The sequence below is a fragment of the Akebia trifoliata genome, chromosome 10 (genome assembly GCF_017979445.1).
Source record: "Akebia trifoliata isolate Shusen 1 chromosome 10, ASM1797944v1, whole genome shotgun sequence".
In the NCBI taxonomy this organism is placed as follows: domain Eukaryota; kingdom Viridiplantae; phylum Streptophyta; class Magnoliopsida; order Ranunculales; family Lardizabalaceae; genus Akebia; species Akebia trifoliata.
In genome coordinates, this window is record NC_141384.1 from 21,484,188 (window position 1) to 21,502,078 (window position 17,891).

General features: G+C 37.9%; 1 protein-coding gene across 2 annotated transcripts in view; it reads left to right on the plus strand.

Annotated features, from left to right (window-relative positions):
* Positions 1 to 17,891, plus strand: part of ATZW10 (centromere/kinetochore protein, putative (ZW10)) — a 39,021-nt gene that overhangs the window by 9,882 nt on the left and 11,248 nt on the right. For both annotated transcript variants that reach the window (XM_086456290.1, XM_086456289.1), the window contains exon 6: positions 4,605 to 4,697. In XM_086456290.1, coding sequence (XP_086312416.1) covers positions 4,605 to 4,697 — 93 coding nt within the window. The remainder of the gene's footprint in view (positions 1 to 4,604; positions 4,698 to 17,891) is intronic.

Genomic DNA, 17,891 nt, shown 5'->3' on the forward strand with positions numbered 1-17,891 from the left:
TGAGTGGCAGAGCATTGGTAGGGGCCCTTTGGATGTTAGGGTCTTCGTGGTTTTGCTCTATCTTAATTGATAGAGTATGGAGTTGGTCACGACCTTGCTCTGTCCTGAGTGGCAGAGCATTGGTTGGGCCCTTTTGGGGGTTTAGGTCTTCGTGGTTCTCTTCTGTCTTAAGTGACAGAGTATGGAGCTAGTTGTGACCCTGCTCTGTCCTTAGTAGCAGAGCACTGAATTGGACCCCTTTTAGGGGGAAGGTCTTAAAAACATCTCTCCATCCTAAGTGGTAGAGCGATATATTGCCTAGACCTATGTTGCCTAAGATCTTAAGTGATCTACACTGCACTAAGTGAATAATTCAATGCACATACTCTCAAAAAAGGTTGTACCTAAGATTGAAAAGAAACTCGAGGTAGAACTTGAGGGGAAGAAGTAGGGGTGCAGAGGTTAGAACAAACTTGTGCAAAGCTCTGTAGAACAAACTTGTGTTAGAAAGTTTGCTAGAGCAAAGTGTGTGAAGCTCTATAGAACAAACTTATGTTAGAAAGTTTGTTAGAGCAAAGTGCAAGCTTAGTTTGTTCAGCGCGAGGTTTTTCTTGAAATGCAAGTTTGTTACAAAGAAGATTAAGATTTTTCATATGAATTTTTTTTTGATTAATTGCACTGTAGTGATTCAGCTAAGTTACAACAAAGAGCAGAATTGTTCATGTGGACAAATTTTTATATTGAAAATTAAGTACATAAAGAAAGATCACAGTTGTAAGCAAAATTTTTCATTAAGTATGGAAAATATATACAACGAAGTCCTAGGAAGGGAGAGTACAAAAGAAAAGCAAAGTACAGTAAGACCAGAAAAAAAGTAGTATTCAGCAGGAGGAATCTGGTCAGAAGGAGGCGAGCCCTCAGTAGGGTTGGGTCGGTTGGTCAGGTCTGCTTGATCAACATCGATGACCTGAGTAGGAGGCAAGTCTCCAACAGGGTAGATCGGGTGTCCTGCTCGATGTGATCCATATCAATGACTTGACTGGGATCCACAAGCTCACTAGGAATGCGACCCAGGTGGGAACCGGATTCTTTCGAAGGGAGGGACTCACCAAAAGTCACCCGCTTAGATGGGTATCTCCTTGTAAGAAGAAAGGGTAAGACCATCGAAAGACTCATCCTCCTCCTCATCCTTTTTGTACTGGAGTCGAGTATCCTTGAAGCCTTTATGGTAGGCCTTGGTGGAAACTTTCTCTGTTGCCCAGGAGTATTGAGCCTGTAGTTGACCCAACAACTTCTTGGTCTCTACTTTGTCCTTCTTGGCTTGCGTTGCCCTAGCCTCTGCCCTTGTTGACTCAAGCTGAGTCCTCAGGGCAGAGTTGAGGTTAGCTTCCAAACGCTGTTCAAAACCAGCCTTGAGAAAGCTCAGTTTGAGGTCTTGTTGTTTTACTTTTTCCTGGAGATCCGTCAGTTTTGCATCTCTTCTCTGTACTTTATCCTAGTAGCTCGTAAGCTCCAATTGCAGTTGGGTTTGGGAGCTTGTTAGCTGCTTATTCTTGGCGTCCAAGGTTTCGTTTGCCTTGGTGAATTGGGCCAAGTCCACCTCCATCTCCTCCTTGGCCTCCTTGGTGAAGCGGCTAAAGGAGGCTAGCTTGCCTTGGAGCAAAGTTAGTTTCTCCTCATACTCCTTGGTTAGGGTATCTGCGTGGTTCTTAGCTTCGCACCATTTCAGGAAGGCTAAGGATCGGTAGGCTTTGGCCAACAAAGGAGAAAAACAGTTAAGAGAAATTACATGATAGTACTAGAAGAGCAGTATTTTACCTGGTAGAGACCATGTGCAAACCTCCCAAAGGCCAGATCAAGATTGGCCCGGTCTAGAAGATCCTAGTCCTTGGGAGGAATGGAGTGGGAGAGCAGAGAGGTAACAATGACAGGGTCCCTCACCTCATTACTCCTGTTGTAGATGTGGCAATGCCAACATAGAAACTAGGCTAGAAGTTGTTGTTCTCATTCCCATCCTGGAGGAGTGTCCCGCGACTCATCCAATAAAAGGTCGCTTCCTCCAGCAGGGTTTTGAGGTCATTGAGTTCCTCCCGCTCTGATCCATCTGGTGGTGAAAGGCTTCTCCTCCTGAGGCTGCGCCTTTTGCGTTGTTGGAGTTGAGGAGCAAGGCTAACCTCCTTGTTGGTGTCGGAGCTCTGTACTGCCTGGGTAGAGGTCCCTTCAGGAAGCTTAGAAGAAACAGAAGCAGGAGCCACCTGATTAGCATGAACCAGGGCTAACTGCTCAGCCCTAGTAGACTGAGTAGGGCCACGAGGGGTCAGATTTTTCTTCTTCTTCTTCTTCTTGCTCTGTTCAAAGGGAGGAGTAGCGCTGGTAGGATGAGAGAGGGAGGGGGAACTCTGAGAGGTCAATCTTCATGACGTCGGAGGAGGTAGAGGGAAGTTGAGGAGAAGGAGAAGTAAGTAGTGGGATAGGTGGAGAGGACGTGCTCACTGAGATTTGCTCGGCCTGATCAACAAGAGTCCGTTGTGCAAGTGGCCGAGGTAAGGAAGAAGGGGAAAGGCAGGTCTGCTCTCCTTCGATCACCCCGTTGGTCACCCTTGTTTGGGGACTCACTTTCACTACCCTCCTTTCTTTAGCGGCTTTGCGCTGCTCTTTCCTAGCTTCTACAGTAGAAAGGGCAGAAGAATCTGCAAAAATAACTAAGATTAGATCAGATTGACTTGCACAAATTAGAGTATAGAAAAGAGACGAATACTGTCGAAAGCCTAAAGCAAGGCTTACCCTGGAAGGTTTGAGGGACCTTGAATCCCTCACGAGAGACACCAACCAAGGACGAACTCCCAGTTCCTGGAGATGATTAGGGGTCCTTGTACCACCCTTTGTCAACACTGGGAAGAGATGGTACTAGAGCAACAACTGCACTTTTCCAGTAGTAGGACAGACCAAGGAAGAGACTTCTAGCCTAGCTGGTAAGGCAGGACATCATTAGTGGAGACCTGGCTTGCTTGGTAGGGCAGGCTTGGTCTGAGTATTTGCATAATCCTGGTTTACGCATATCAAGTCCAGGGATCTTGGAGGAGATCTCTTAGGAATCATGGACTCAATCTCAGAGAGCCCAAGTCCGTTTAGGATCCTTGTAATTAGGGGATTCTCTGTGATCATATCCCTAAGAAAGAGGAAACCTTGATTCAAAGAAAGGATCTATAAATTGAGGAATTAATAGAGGCTAATGGATCTTTTGGCCAATTGAGTTGAGAGAGAGAAAGAGTTCTTATTATTATTCTTCTGCAACTCTAACTTGAGTGTCGGAGAATTATTGGTAAGTACCACACTGGTGCTAACAGGAGGGATGAGGGAGCAACTTCGGATCAGTAGGGCAGAGTCTATCAAGGCATCGCCTGATTCCACCCCTACAATGATAATAATGAATTATGTGATGGGTTGTCTTTCCATATCATATGGAATAACTCTTTATTTTCTAAAAGGAAAATCTTGACTGGGAAGGAAAGAAATCATAATATGCATACATGCTTGAAATTTGATCTGTCTAGCACAGGTATTTCAGCCTTTTGGAGGAGTCCATGCAATAGGAATCATCATATCCTTACTTGAACCCTTGACAGTTGAAACCTTTCCAGATAATGTTTTCTATAGATCATTATATATAAACAAACTTGAAATTCTATGGACATTACCCATTCAACATAAAAGGCTGATTATGGTCTAATTCTGAAGTTCTCCACTAATTGGTAATAACCCTTTCAAATGTTTCATGTTATTTAAAATGGTTCTTGCTATCCTTTTTCATGTTTCCTTTTGATAAAATTTAATTACGAAACCAAAAGTAAAAGAAGAAAATTAATGGCAAGCTCTACTAGTACTTCAGGAAAGTTCAAGTGTTCTACTAATCTAGAATAACTCAGTTGTTTTTTGTAGATTCAGTTAGTACTTTCCCTGTTTCCCTTTATCTACATATTGATTTATTGCATATACAGAATCCACTTGTATTATATTTATCTTTTTTTTTTTCTGAGTAATTAATTATATTTATACTTGGTTTCACTTTGCAGTTCCTTTTAAATCATCATTTTCCCTTCTAATGCTTGTATCCATAGTCACCAAAGTTGCCGACTTTTTCAAAAAATCTTGTTTAAATCGAGATTTAAACGAAAGCTACGATTTAAACGCCGGTTTAATCCTGACTTTTTTGAAAAAGTCGTGATTTAAACCCAAAAAAATGTGATTTTTTTGGTTTTTTTTTCGGTTGAGCAAACTATTTTAAAACGGTTTTTTCAAATACCACTTATAGATTAAAATAGGATTTGATGATATAAATGACAACACCACTTAGCAGAAAAATATACATTATCTTAACACTATTTTGATTTTTTCCTGATTTTCTCTTGATTTTTTCGACTTTTTCCCTTGTCGACTAATTCCCAAACCCCTTGGTGACTATGCTTGTATCTCTTAGGCTCATAGATCACTGTTAAGTAAGCACTTGGGAGATATGTTGTTTAATGTTAAATCCTCTTAAATATTTTCTCACCCTTTTAATTCTGATAATATGGCCTGTCTAGCTGGTCTCTTTGAGGAGATATGATTCTAACTGATCATTTCAGGATGTTTGCGTGTCATCTGCCAGAGTGGCCGTGGAATTCTATCATGCTGCCAGGGATGCTCTACTTTTGTATGAAGCTATCGTGCCTATCAAGGTTTGTGCTTGCGCTGCAATTTCATAATTCATTGATGGAAGCATTATAGATTGACAATTTCACTCAGTTATCGGATGATGGACTAATTTTTATTGCCATAGCACTATCTAGATTCTTTGTTGATAATTGCACGATTTTTACAAATTTTTAAATGAATTTCTTCTTTAAAATGTGTTGTCATTATGTATATACCATCACTATATGCATTTATTAGACAGAAGGAACAAGTAGTTCCCCATTTTTTCTATTTTTGCAGACTTTAGTAAATGACTTGAAAATGGCATTTATGGAGATAAAATAAGTCATCTGCTTTATCAGAAATTTAGAACATGAATTAAGAATGGATTGAAATGTTACTGTTGGCACAGTCACCAAGTTGGGGTTTGGGAATAAGTTGGCAAGGGGAAAAGTTGGAAAAAAGGGGAAAAAATTGCAAAAAAATCGAAATGGTATTAGGACAATGTAATTTTTTCTACTAAGTGGTATTATCATTTATATCATAAAATCCTATTTTAAACCATAAGAATAAATCATAAAATCCCTAATTGATGTCATTCATAAATCCACAAAAAAAGTAACACCCACTCACCCACTTAAAATAGTTCAAACTTCAAAATACGAAAGCATTACAATCATAAATCATCAACTTGAATATCATCCTCCATTCCATCCTCACTCTCTGGTGCTCCATCACTATGATTGTTACCATCATCTTCATCAACATTATTCCCTCTTACTTGTTCATCATTTGGGATATCTAGGAAGGCTTAAATTTTGTCTAAGATGATTGGTTCTGAATTTTTTTGTTCTCTCTTTTCGCATGTCTTCATAAAATGCATGTTCATCCGAACAAATACTAAGTCATGCAACATCTTCGGTTCCAAATCTATTTCTCTTCTTAGTATGTGTAGTCTCAAAAGCATCTCTAATTTCTTTCACATCCAGAAGTACTACATGGCTGGCTATGCAATTTGATTGCTAACTTCTGAAGATTTGGGACCTCACTCCCTCACATATCCCACCAAATTCCTAATAAAGAAACAAATACATTATTATTTTTTGATTATGAAAATAAATAATCTAATTGAAACTTTGATATTATAAGAAATAAAATAAACTTACGTGAATGAATATAAAAAATGTGATCAATTGCCATATCACAAAAGATTTTTATATCTTTTGTGTGATAAAATGTAAGCTCTCTACCAATTTCTTTCTTCATATCGGGGGTTACCATCCGTGTTAATACTTTCTCAAGTCCCAGTTTCACCTCTCTATCTAATTTGACAAGCTTTGCATGAAACAAGTATGGGTTCAAGTAAACCGCTATTGCATAGAGAGGACTATGAAGGATACGATTCCTCCTTTCATCAATTATTTTTCAAATCACTTCATATTTCTCAATGTTACCCTTATAAAAGTCTTTAGTAGCCTCATTTGCCCTATCCATGCTTTCATACAAGTAACCCATGGTACAACCATCTGCATCCGCTATCCTCAACACTCTCACCAAAGGTTCAACAGTGCACAAAATTTGTTTTGCATTTTCCCAAAATGTATTGCTCTAAATGGTGCTCATCAGTTCTATTCCATCCCCTTGTCTTGCTTTGAGGCAAATTTCTCCATTCAGTTGAAGCGATTAAAAGTCGCTTGTTCTTCTTTCGTAATAGATTGTATACAAAGAAATTGTGTTGCAAATCTAGTTACTCCTGACCTCTTTAATCCCTTCCATTCGTATGTGATCGCATCAAGTCAAACACATGTTGGAATTTGTAGAAGAATTTTACCATATTTCGTGCATTTTTCAAAAAAGGGCTTTACATTTGGAAGCTCATCAATACTTTCTAAAATGAGATCCAAACAATGTGTGGCATAAGACGTCTTAAAGATGTTTGAAAATTTATTTTCAATAATAAAACCCGCTGCACTGTAATTTGAAGCATTATCCAAAATAAATTGGACACCATTTTTTGATTCAATTTCTTCAATTCCAAAGCAAATAAAATTTATTGTGTAATTGTCATCCTTCTTCCCAACAGTACATTCGGATTTCAAAAAAATTGTCCATTTCGGACAAGATGCCAACAAATTAATATGTGGCCTTTTCCTCCCATCGGTCCACGAATCTGACATAAGGGTACATTAAGAAACAATTTAAGATTTCTTGATTTCTTCAATATATTCCTCTACTTCCCCCTTTAAAGTCGTTAAAATTTTGGATCTTGCTGTTTCATTACAAGGAGGGACTCCTAGACCATGATTAGAAATTGTAGTCACCACTTCTTGAAACTCTATCGTTCTCAAAAAGTTAAAAGGTATATTATTTGCGATAACCATTTTAACTATGGCTTTGTCGGCAATCTTCTTTTCTTCCTTATTCAGTAGCGAAATGATTGTCAATTGGTGCAAGCTTCCTAGTTATCTTAAACCGGTAGATCCCGTCGAATTACCCTTGCCTCCAAATGCATTACCACTAGATGGTTTCGTAACATAATCCGTTATCTGTTGCTTTTTTCTTCTCGCTTCTATCTCTCCATTATAACATCTAATGCTTTACTACTGACCGAATCGGGGACTGAAGGACATGGACGAATATATATATATTTTTTTTGGGATAAGTAAAGATAAAATCATTCAAGAGAAAAAAACGGAGGTCGAGTTGACCATCCGAAAGAAAACATTACAAACCTAACAAAAGGCAGCCACAACCAAAAAAGTTGGAAAAAAAAATGTTGGAGTTACACCATACTTAACATTGCACACCCTCTCCCATCTAACAAGGAAATTTTCGAAAAAAATGCCCATAAATTCCTTAAACCTTTTACATCAAAAGAATAACAAAGCTAACACCTCCAAAACTAACTTGTGCTCATTCCTAGCATTATTAGCAAACACCGGTTTGTTCCTTTCCTTCCAAATCAGCCAACACAATACAAATGGAAGTAAATCCCTTAACAACCGCTTTGCCTTTGGAAGATGCTTACCTCACTCCATCCAACTATCTATCAATACTATCACCGAGTTAGGCAAGCAACCCACCACCCCAAACAAATTTAGATAATGGCTCTAAATCTTGTAACCATAATGGCAATGTAAGAACAAATGATTTATTGATTCCCTGTCTACTTGACAAAGACTACAAAAACTTGTTAAATAGAAACCTCTATTTTTCAACAAATCGATGGTCGGCAATCTTCAAAGCGTAGCAAGCCACATAAACACCAAAACGAAGGGATATTTGTTTTCCATACCATAGGACATAGAAAGCTAAGATTGCTAACTTGGGCTCCCAAAGAATAAAAAGACCACTTCGTAAAATTTTCATCTTTAGGTCCATCCCATGATCGTCTATCTTCCATATTTGGATCAAGTTGTGCCGCCTCTACACATTCTGTAAAACTCGCCAAACTTTCAAACTCCCAATCATTAAAAGAACGTCTAAGCCTATAGTCCCAACAAATCCTTTCCCCCTCTTTATGAATAAAAGAAGAGATGAATTTTCATTTTTTCGAGGACAGCTCGTATAACTCCGGAAATGAAAGGTTCAAAGTCCAATCTCCACACCACCAATCCTTCCAAAATCTCACTTTGTCCCTTTTCCCTACTTTAAATTTAACCTTCTTTCGAAACATCAAAAGTCTCCTCATAATGCCTTTCCATACTCCACACCTGTACGCCTCTTTAACGGTGCCGCTTTCCCACCCACTATTAGGAGCCCCAAACTTGTCCCTTATTACCCTTCTCCACAAGCTATCACTCTCATTCCCAAATCTCCATAACCACTTGCCTAGAAGAGCCAGGTTCATAGAGCCAAAGTTTTTTATGCCCAGATCTCCATATTTCTTAGGCATGCATACTTTCTTCCAACACACAAAGTGCAATTTCCTACAACCATTTATGTCATGCCAAAAAAAGTTCCTATATAATCTATCAAGCTTAATACTCCATAAATTTCGGTAAGAAAAAAAGAGAAAATAGTTAGGGATTGCCGATAACATGCTTTTGATCAAAGTCAACTTGCTGTCTTTAGAGAGATAATTTGCTTTCCACATGCTTAATTTCTTCACAATCTTTTCTATAATTGGATCCCAAATTTCCTTACTATTATACCCCGAACCTAAGGGAAGGCCTAAATATGTAGAAGGTAAACTTCCAACCTGAAATCCGATGGAGGGTGCCAATATCTCAACCCCTATTGAAGTCCCTGTGCCGAAAATTGTACTCTTCTTGAAATTAATTGGAATGCTCGATATAGCCTCAAAGCAGCTAAGAACACCATTCATAAAGTGCACCTGTCTTGGGGAGTTATCTAGAAAAATAAGTGTGTCATCTGCGAACTGAAGATGTGAAATGGAGATACCTCCCAGACCCGCCTTGAACCTAGAAATTTGCCCAAGCTCTGAAGCTTTGGCAAGCATGTGACCCAAAGCCTCCACAACGATAATAAAGAGAAAAGGTGATAATGGGTTACCTTGACGAAGCCCCCTCGAACTCCGAAAAAAGCTGGAGGGGGATCCATTCATTAAAATTGAGAACGTGTACGTCGTGATGTATTTCATAATCCAAATAACCCATCTATAACCTAACCCCATCCTTCTCATCAAGTACTTAAGAAAATTCCAATGCACATGATCATATGCCTATGAAGATCCACTTTGCAAATTAAATCGGGTAACTTTGTCTTTCTTCTGTAATCGATACATTCGTTAGCTATAAGAACCCCATCTAATATTTGTTTACCATGCACAAAGGCTCCTTGAGTCACTTTGATGATGGTGGGAATCACGTTTCTAAGTCTCACGGAAAGCACTTTAGAAATGATCTTGTAGACTGAACCCACTAGACTAATTGGTCTTAAATCCGATATTTCCTCCATACTCGATTTCTTTGGAATAAGAGCCACAAACGTGCAATTCGACCTAATATCTAAGAACCCTTCTTCATAGAAGTCTGCCAAAATTGCAATCAAATCCCCTTTTACAACCTCCCAATTGTTTTTGAAGAAAGCAATCGGAAACCCATCCAGACCCGACGCTTTGTCACCATTCATACCCAAGATAGCCACCAACACTTCATCAAATGGACGTTCCAACCACTTCTTGCTTTCATTAGAGGTTGAATCAAAAGATAGATTATTTAAACGAGGTCTATCAATATATTGCTCGGTATACAACTCTTTGTAGTAATTCACTATGCCTTCCACCACCTCCTCTTCCCCATCTCTCCACTCCCCTTTCAAACTTACGATGAGTAATCAAATTTGTTCGACCATGATAATTTGCCATTTTGTGAAATTTTTTAGTATTGCCATTTCCTTCAACCACTTAATTCTTGACCTTTGCCTCCAACTAATCTTTTCTAACTCTGCCACCTTTTGAAATTTCAGTTTAAAATTTATCCCGTCTACACCTCTCCTCCTCATTTAAACCACTGACTTCTTCCTTTTGATCAATGAGCTCCAATTCCTTAAGTAACTCCTTATTAACATCTAAGTTGCTAAACGTAACCGCATTCCAACCTTTTAGTTTTTCCTTGACCCACTTCAACGTCAAGCTGAACACTGAACCAGGTCTACCCTCAAATTGATTTTCATTCCACCAAGATGCTATTAAATCCTTGAAATTAGGATGAAACAACCACATGTTCTCGAACTTTAAAGGGATTGGACGATGCCTAGTTACTCCTGTTGTTAAAAAGATCGGGGCATGGTCCGATACCGGGTTCGAAGCTTTCTTTTGAATCACTCTACCGAAATTGTCCTCCCAACAAGGAGTTACTAAAATCTGTTCAGTCTGCTTAATGCTAGGTTTACTTGTTGATTAGACCATGTGAAACTTCCTTCGCATAATGGAAGATCTACTAATTCATTCTGACCCACAAACTGAAAAAATCTCATTCTTGAAGTAATCCTAGCTCCCCCACTCTTTTCGAAAGAAAAACAAATGACACTAAAATCTCTTCCCAAGCACCAAGGCCAATTCCAACAAGCTCTAACATCATCCAACTCATTCTAAAAATGCAATCTTTTCGAGTCGAGATTCGGATGATACACACTTGTAAACACTTGAAATCCTTGCCAATTAAATTACACATCACCGATACAGAAAAAAGCACCTATAAGATTGTCCTCGACTTCTAGAACTGATTTATTCCACATAACTAACACCCCACCCGAAGCACCCCAAGAAGGCAACAAAGACCAACCAATCTGATTCGCACCCCAAATCTCGCTAATATCCTGCCCTAAGACAGAATTAAGTTTAGTTTCTTGTAAACAGACTAAATGAGGCTTATTAATTCAAATAAAAGTCTTGATAGAAGCTCTCTTCAAATTGTTGTTCAGCCCCCAAACATTCCAAGATAAGATTTTTATCAACATTAAGAACCTGTCTGTTTACGCCCCTGTCTGGCTCCAAATTTAGATTTAATCGAAAAATTAACCACTGATCTCTGAAGGTCTTGGACTTCCCTCTGAAATCTAAGCTTCTTAAGTCTTTCGTGATTGCATCCAGCAACGCTTTCGTAATGCTCAAGCTTGCCATTTCCATCTCAAATGTAGCCTGAGGAGAGCTATTAGTAACTACCTTCGCTCTTGGATCTACAGTAATGGGCCATCTGCTGACAACCTTTTACATGTGCGCTTGCGCCTCTTTTCCAATTCTAACAACAACCTCCAAGATCATAAGAGTCTCCTTCTCATTCTTGAGCGACATGCCAACCGTGAGACCTGCCTCTAGCAAATTCACTAACAATTCTTCCAACAGAGCGGCATTTCCCCCAAGGACCTCAATAGTTTGGTAGTCCGAATTTGTGATGACCATGGCTTGACCGACATTTCTGAGATTCTCCTCTTCATCTAACAATTGTGTTTCTACCTCGTCCAGACCTTTCAAACGAAACCTATCTATGTAACCTTGAATCATACAAACTTTCTCGAAGGATCTAACCCAAGAAGATCCCCCCCATATGAGAAACACCACCACGTACCTACTGCCATGCCCGACACGCATTGGAATAAGATCCTGCCAGGTCAAATAGCCTCTGTGATAAAAACCATTGCTCTCGTACCCACAGAGACACCTTTGCTGTTGATTTCTGTAGGGGCTACGACCCCCAAATCCTTAATTGAGACACAACTTCCGAAAGCCTGTACGAGCTGCTGCTGCTGCTCCACAACCCGTCTCATCGAGTATTGTGCAGCTATAGTAGAGTTCATCATGCAAACAGATTGTTGGGTTGCATCTTGGGCCTCCAATACACACCCAGCACTAATTGTTACACTTAGACAGCCCATCACGTATTGGGCTGCTGTATTAAAGTCCAACCGTAAACAAATTGCTGGGCTGCATCTTGGGCCTCCAAAACACCCTCAGGACCAACTGCCACACTTAACCAGTTCTCCATAAATGGTTTTTGGCCCTTACTACTAAATGGGTTTAAAACATTCTTACCTTGGCTCATCTGATTTATAAAATTATAAGGATCTAAATCCAGATCTGCAACTGAGTTATCAGTCCAGCCCACCTCAAAAGGCCTATCCAAAGAGTACACCACAAAGGAACAACTGTCCTCCACCACAATCACACCCACTGACCTTCTATCCACATCTATTGCAAACGTCTGCTTAGCATTAAGTTTATCTGCTGAATTTTCTACGTTCTCATCTGCTTAATTTGACAAGTCTCGGACTTCCCGCGCACTTAACACACCCTCTACACAATTTCCATTGTAGGATCAATAAAACTTGCTGATGAAACAAACTCGACATTGTCACTTGGCGCTACGCCAAAGCTTGCATTCAAACAATCGAAACCCTTTCCTTGACTTGTTATCTCTAGACCCAAAACTCTAGCTACAGGTTTATCGTCCCCATTTTCCCAATTACCAGTGTTCTCATCCTTATCCAACATGCATTCCTCACCCACCTCTCTGACCAATGGGCACCCAACCGAGGTCTCTTCCTCAGCCTCCTCGATCATCCTTGACACCTATACCGAGTTTAGGATTTTTTTTGGAACTCTTCTTCCTCCACTCTTCTTTTCTGCCATTTGCACCCCGATCTGCTTCACGAACTCTAAATTTGACCTCCCCTGCTTCCTTATCCACTAAATTGATGCCGATTGTGTATTTAAAGTCTCTCAAACACACCATCAGCACCCTCGGAATTTTCCATTTCTTTCATCCCACTCGAATTCTCGCCACATCCAGTTCGTTGAATTTCTTGGTCTTCCTCGCAACTTCCAACAACCCACCCATTTGGTCTGTAATCTTAGTAAATACTAATTTTTCTCAAAGATAAAACAGAAGAACTGAGATCACCACCCAGCATCCTTTCTCCTGCCACTCGTTTCCAACTTATTGATTCTAGAGAATCATTGTTTAAGAATAATGTTCATACTGTCGACTACCATTGATCCAAGAGAGCAAATCATTTTGCTGTCGATACCGGAGTTCAGTCGAAGCACTATCTTGTTGTTGCCCTAATATGAAATCCCACACCCTTGTGGAACCTGTAGAGCCTCTTTCACTAAGTTCTAGTCTACCAAGTTGCTTTATAATTCACAGATTACCCCCCATCGCCATTCTCTGTAAGCCGACGCATCAAAGCCTTTTTGCTCTCTTTTCGACGCTTCTGTTACATGCTTGACTTTCTTAGGGTCAACCTTGACTCCCTCTGGTTCCTTAATTGCGTTATCTTTCCTCCTAGGTCCATCAAACCTTGCATTCATCCCTTTTTCTGACCCTTTATCCACCAAGATAGTTTACCTTTCTCCTAGCCTCGAAAAACCGCCTGGAGAAAGCAAGCCTCCTCCTGATTATGGGGCGAAGGTTCCATTTTCTCCTCTGGATCTAGAAGGTTTAAAGCCGATGTACGAAGTTCTCACCACCTTTTGTTATCAGGCCCTTTCGAAATCAAAAGAGGTCTTGCTGACCCTTTCCATGCAAAAACCTGGAAGTGGAGGAACCTCCCATGCGCATTCTCAAACCCTGTCGCTACCAACACCCTGTTGTCTAAAGCACATTTAGACCACAAAGACTTCTTACTTGCCATTGTTTCTTGAAGAGCCTTTCAAAACCACAATGCCTTCCCTCGAGAAAACACAATGACTACTGAACCTCTACCTCTTGATTCTCTAATCTTGATACCTTTGGCTCGGGATACCCTCATTTCAAAATTCTTCTTTTCGATTTTAATCAACCCCTTTGAAGTAATTTAGATAAATGAGTCTTCATTCTTGTTATCGTCCTTATGAAAGATTCTTGATTGTACCCTTTTTCGATTAAGTATTCCCAAAATGGATCCTTTCCTCTCAGCATTCTATAATGAATAAAAAATAAAAGTTAAAAACAACATATATATATATATATATATATATAGGGGCGGTTCAAGGGGCATATGTAAAAACATATGAAAAAACAATGGTTTTTCAAAATATGGGTTAGAGGTTTTGGATTGAGCTGATTTTTTGCAAGGATGGTCACTATGATGAGAAGATCATCCTCACAAAAAATCAGCTCAATCAAAAACTTCTAAATCCATCAAAAGTGATTTACAAATTATTGACAAAAATTGGTAAAAAATCAACGGTACACATTCTAAATCACTTTTAATGGGTTTAGAAGTTTCAGATTGGACTGATATTTTTTTTCGGATGATCTTCCCATCATAGAGATCATCCTCACAAAAAATCAGCTCAATCCGAAATTTCTAATCCATATTTTGAAAATTTATAAATGTTACATTGTTTTTACATATGTTTTCTCATATGTCCCTTGAACCTGACCCATATATATACTTAAATATATATTAATTTTTGATATACATTGAAAAATAAACCTTGATGTTTCTAATATATAAATATAGCCTATAGAGAGTATTTAAAAAATACAAACATGATTGACATTAATTTTGTCACGCCCCGAAATCCCAACACGAATCCCTATGATTCATCAGTCAGAATATCGAGGTGTGAGGTAACCAATCACACAACCTGTTAGAACATTCATAAGTAACAATACTTATGGAAAATAAAATATTCGCAGCGGAACAACAATAAACTAACATCTATACAAGAGTCTAGAGTAAACGGAACAATCGCCAAACACTGATGTCATCAAAATTCTCAATCTCATAATACTTTAGATTACAACAATTTCAAAACTAACATGTTTCCTATCTACAAGCGAAAACCGGTAAGATCCCTTACTAATCTTCAAAGACACGGTGATGGCAAGACATCAATTTGATCTTCCTCGAGGACCTCTTCAAAAGACTCCTCAAAGAACGGCTCTTCAATAGCTGAATAATCTAAAAGGGGAAGGATAGGGTGTGGAACAGGGGAATGTTACTCAGCATGATGAATGCCGTTCTAACAGCAAGTTATACATGCACGAGTAATCATCTGAACAGTTAATTAATACAAGTTTTTCATAATGTAATCATACGATAAATGTTTAAACATATACAGTAAATAGTTATCGTAAGTTCAATCTATCATTTAAAATAATCTATGCATCTTTCAAATAAAAACATCTATCAAACATTACAAAATAAGGAAAAGATACATAATAAGAACACGACGGTGTAGTCGATAAGAGAGCAGATGAACACGTCGATATAACCGCCTCGGCTATGGCAATTCGTTATTTCAGACTTCCAATCCGACATGGAATCTCATCGTTATAATCTAATTTTGTGGCCGATCTAGCATACCACAGTTGGATGATCATTTATTCGGCTCAGACTGGCCGTTGACCAAGAACCCAATACTGAGTTCAACTAACGGTGAAGTCGACCGTTTGACGACTACAGACTAAAAGTGATCACTAACTAGCCCAGGAGACCCCTCGCATCGAAGCCTATCAAGAGGCAATGCATGTGAACCCCGCCTGCTTCTACACTATACAGAGACCGCCTTTACATACATCGTTCCCCAGGAAATAAGTAGAAGAAATTCTCATATCTCATGAGCTGTAATTTGCTCTAAGGTAGCCTATACTACCGAAGAGCATATGACATCTAGCGCTATCCTAGATTGACTTGCCGCTTTCGGATATACAGCAGTGTTTCACTCTTTATGGGTTTTCTACGAACCTTTTCTAGTATAGTATATCATTTTTTTTAATCAAAAATACTAACAAGGTCTGATAGTGTCCTCCAGTGACAATCATCTCTCATTTCCATCCATCAACCATCCCATACCTCTATCTATCTATCACGTTTTACGTGGCATGGCCACTACATAGAACTGGAGGTACTGTCCCATCAATCAGTTGAGAACATACGTTCTCTCTATCCATTAATCAATCAAATCAATCAATCCATCATCTAATTTCCTACATATTTATCAAAGTAATTTCACCTTTAAAGTAATTCGAAACTCATAAGGCATTAACCAATTCCATTCGATGGCTTTGGTTAAGTCGAAAGATTCGAAAAATGTAGTAAAATCATAAGACGTAAAAGCTGGAAATCTGTTACAATTTGGCTAAATGTTAAAAAAATGATTTTTCAAAGTTGTTGAAATTGAAAACGGGTTTTTGTACATGAAAGCCCTCACATGAGGAACACCATAGAATTTTTTATTATCTAATTCAAAGGAACGTTTAAGATATCACATTTTGAAAATCGGGAGAAAACGTCGTATTTTACGTTTTGTTTTTAAAATAAAAAATCACATTTATATACAATGAGATTTGGATCTTAAAATCATTCCTAACATTTCGAAATGGGGGGTAAAACTTTAACTTCATTAAATAACTTAAAGTAATTGGAAATTACTTCAATGTTTTTAATGAAATAAAAGTAGGAATGAATATACATACTATATGGAAGGAAAACAAATAAAAATTGGAACTAAACTCAACATTTAGATTTATTTATTTATTTATTTTTGAATAGTTGATTTTTCGTCGAAACTTGACAAAAATCAATACAAATCTTATGCTATTCATGAAATACATCAAATAAATTAAAATAAATAAAAAAATAACCATACAAATATGATCCAATACGTTCAAATATGTATAAATGTAATGAAACAATCGATCTATCGAAAGATCGCATGGATTTTCTATGAAATTATTGCATGACTAGAAGGTAGAAGGGAAGACAATCTACTTCGGACTATATTCGACAGTTGAACGGAGTTTAAGATCGCCTCCGGCCAATTTCTAAATTTTCTTCTGACGAAAATTGAATTTCTTTGCGTCTACGCATTGTCCTTGACGACGTATACGACTTTCCTTCTTGCGACAAAGCTTGAATTGTTTTAGTTTGGCGTAGATCTGAGTTGCAAATTTAGAGGGAAAATGGACGAGTTTTGTTAAGAGAGGAGAATAAGAAAAAATCAGATTTTTCTAATAGAATTAAGATATTTATAACTTAAGTGGGACGTAAGTGTCATTTCGGGAGTTGTTTTTCCTGAATATCGATTTAGATAATCTTATATTCTATTTCGGATTATTTTTCGATATGAATCTAATGGTATAATCAGATTCTTCAAATTATATCTTTGAAGTGTCGTTTACTAATTTGGTAATTACTTGATGCGAAACTCGAGGGTTTAGTAACTTTTTCGATCAACTTTTGATTAAGTCTTGCTTACAGGCAAAAATATATTTCTCGACCCTTCTGAATCTATTGGTAAAGTTAATTTTCCTCAAATATTGAAAATTAAAGATTCATACTTTTGAATTAATGTAAAAACTTAAAATTCTTTCCTCGAGATACATATTAAGATTTTTCAAGTCATTGCAAATTTAAATTCAACAACAATAACATTAAAAAATAAATTTGCAGCAAAAACTAATACATAATAAATTCAGCAATAATAACATACCAATAAAAACATACAAACATAGAGAGTATTTAACAAATAAAGACAATTGACAGTTATTTAAATTTAGCAACTATAATATTAAAAAATAAATTGCAGGAAACTAGCAACAAATAACACATAATAGATTCAACAACAATAATATTAAAAAAATTAAAACAACAAATAATACAACATCAAATAATACAATATGTTTAGCAACAACGAATAACACAATATATTTAACAACCATAACACTAAAAAATGCAATAAGAATGAATATATTGTAGCATTAAAGAGGCTAAATAACAAAACACTTGTGGCTTTGGAATTTGATCAAACATCTAATATGTTTTTAAGATGTATAATCTAAAAG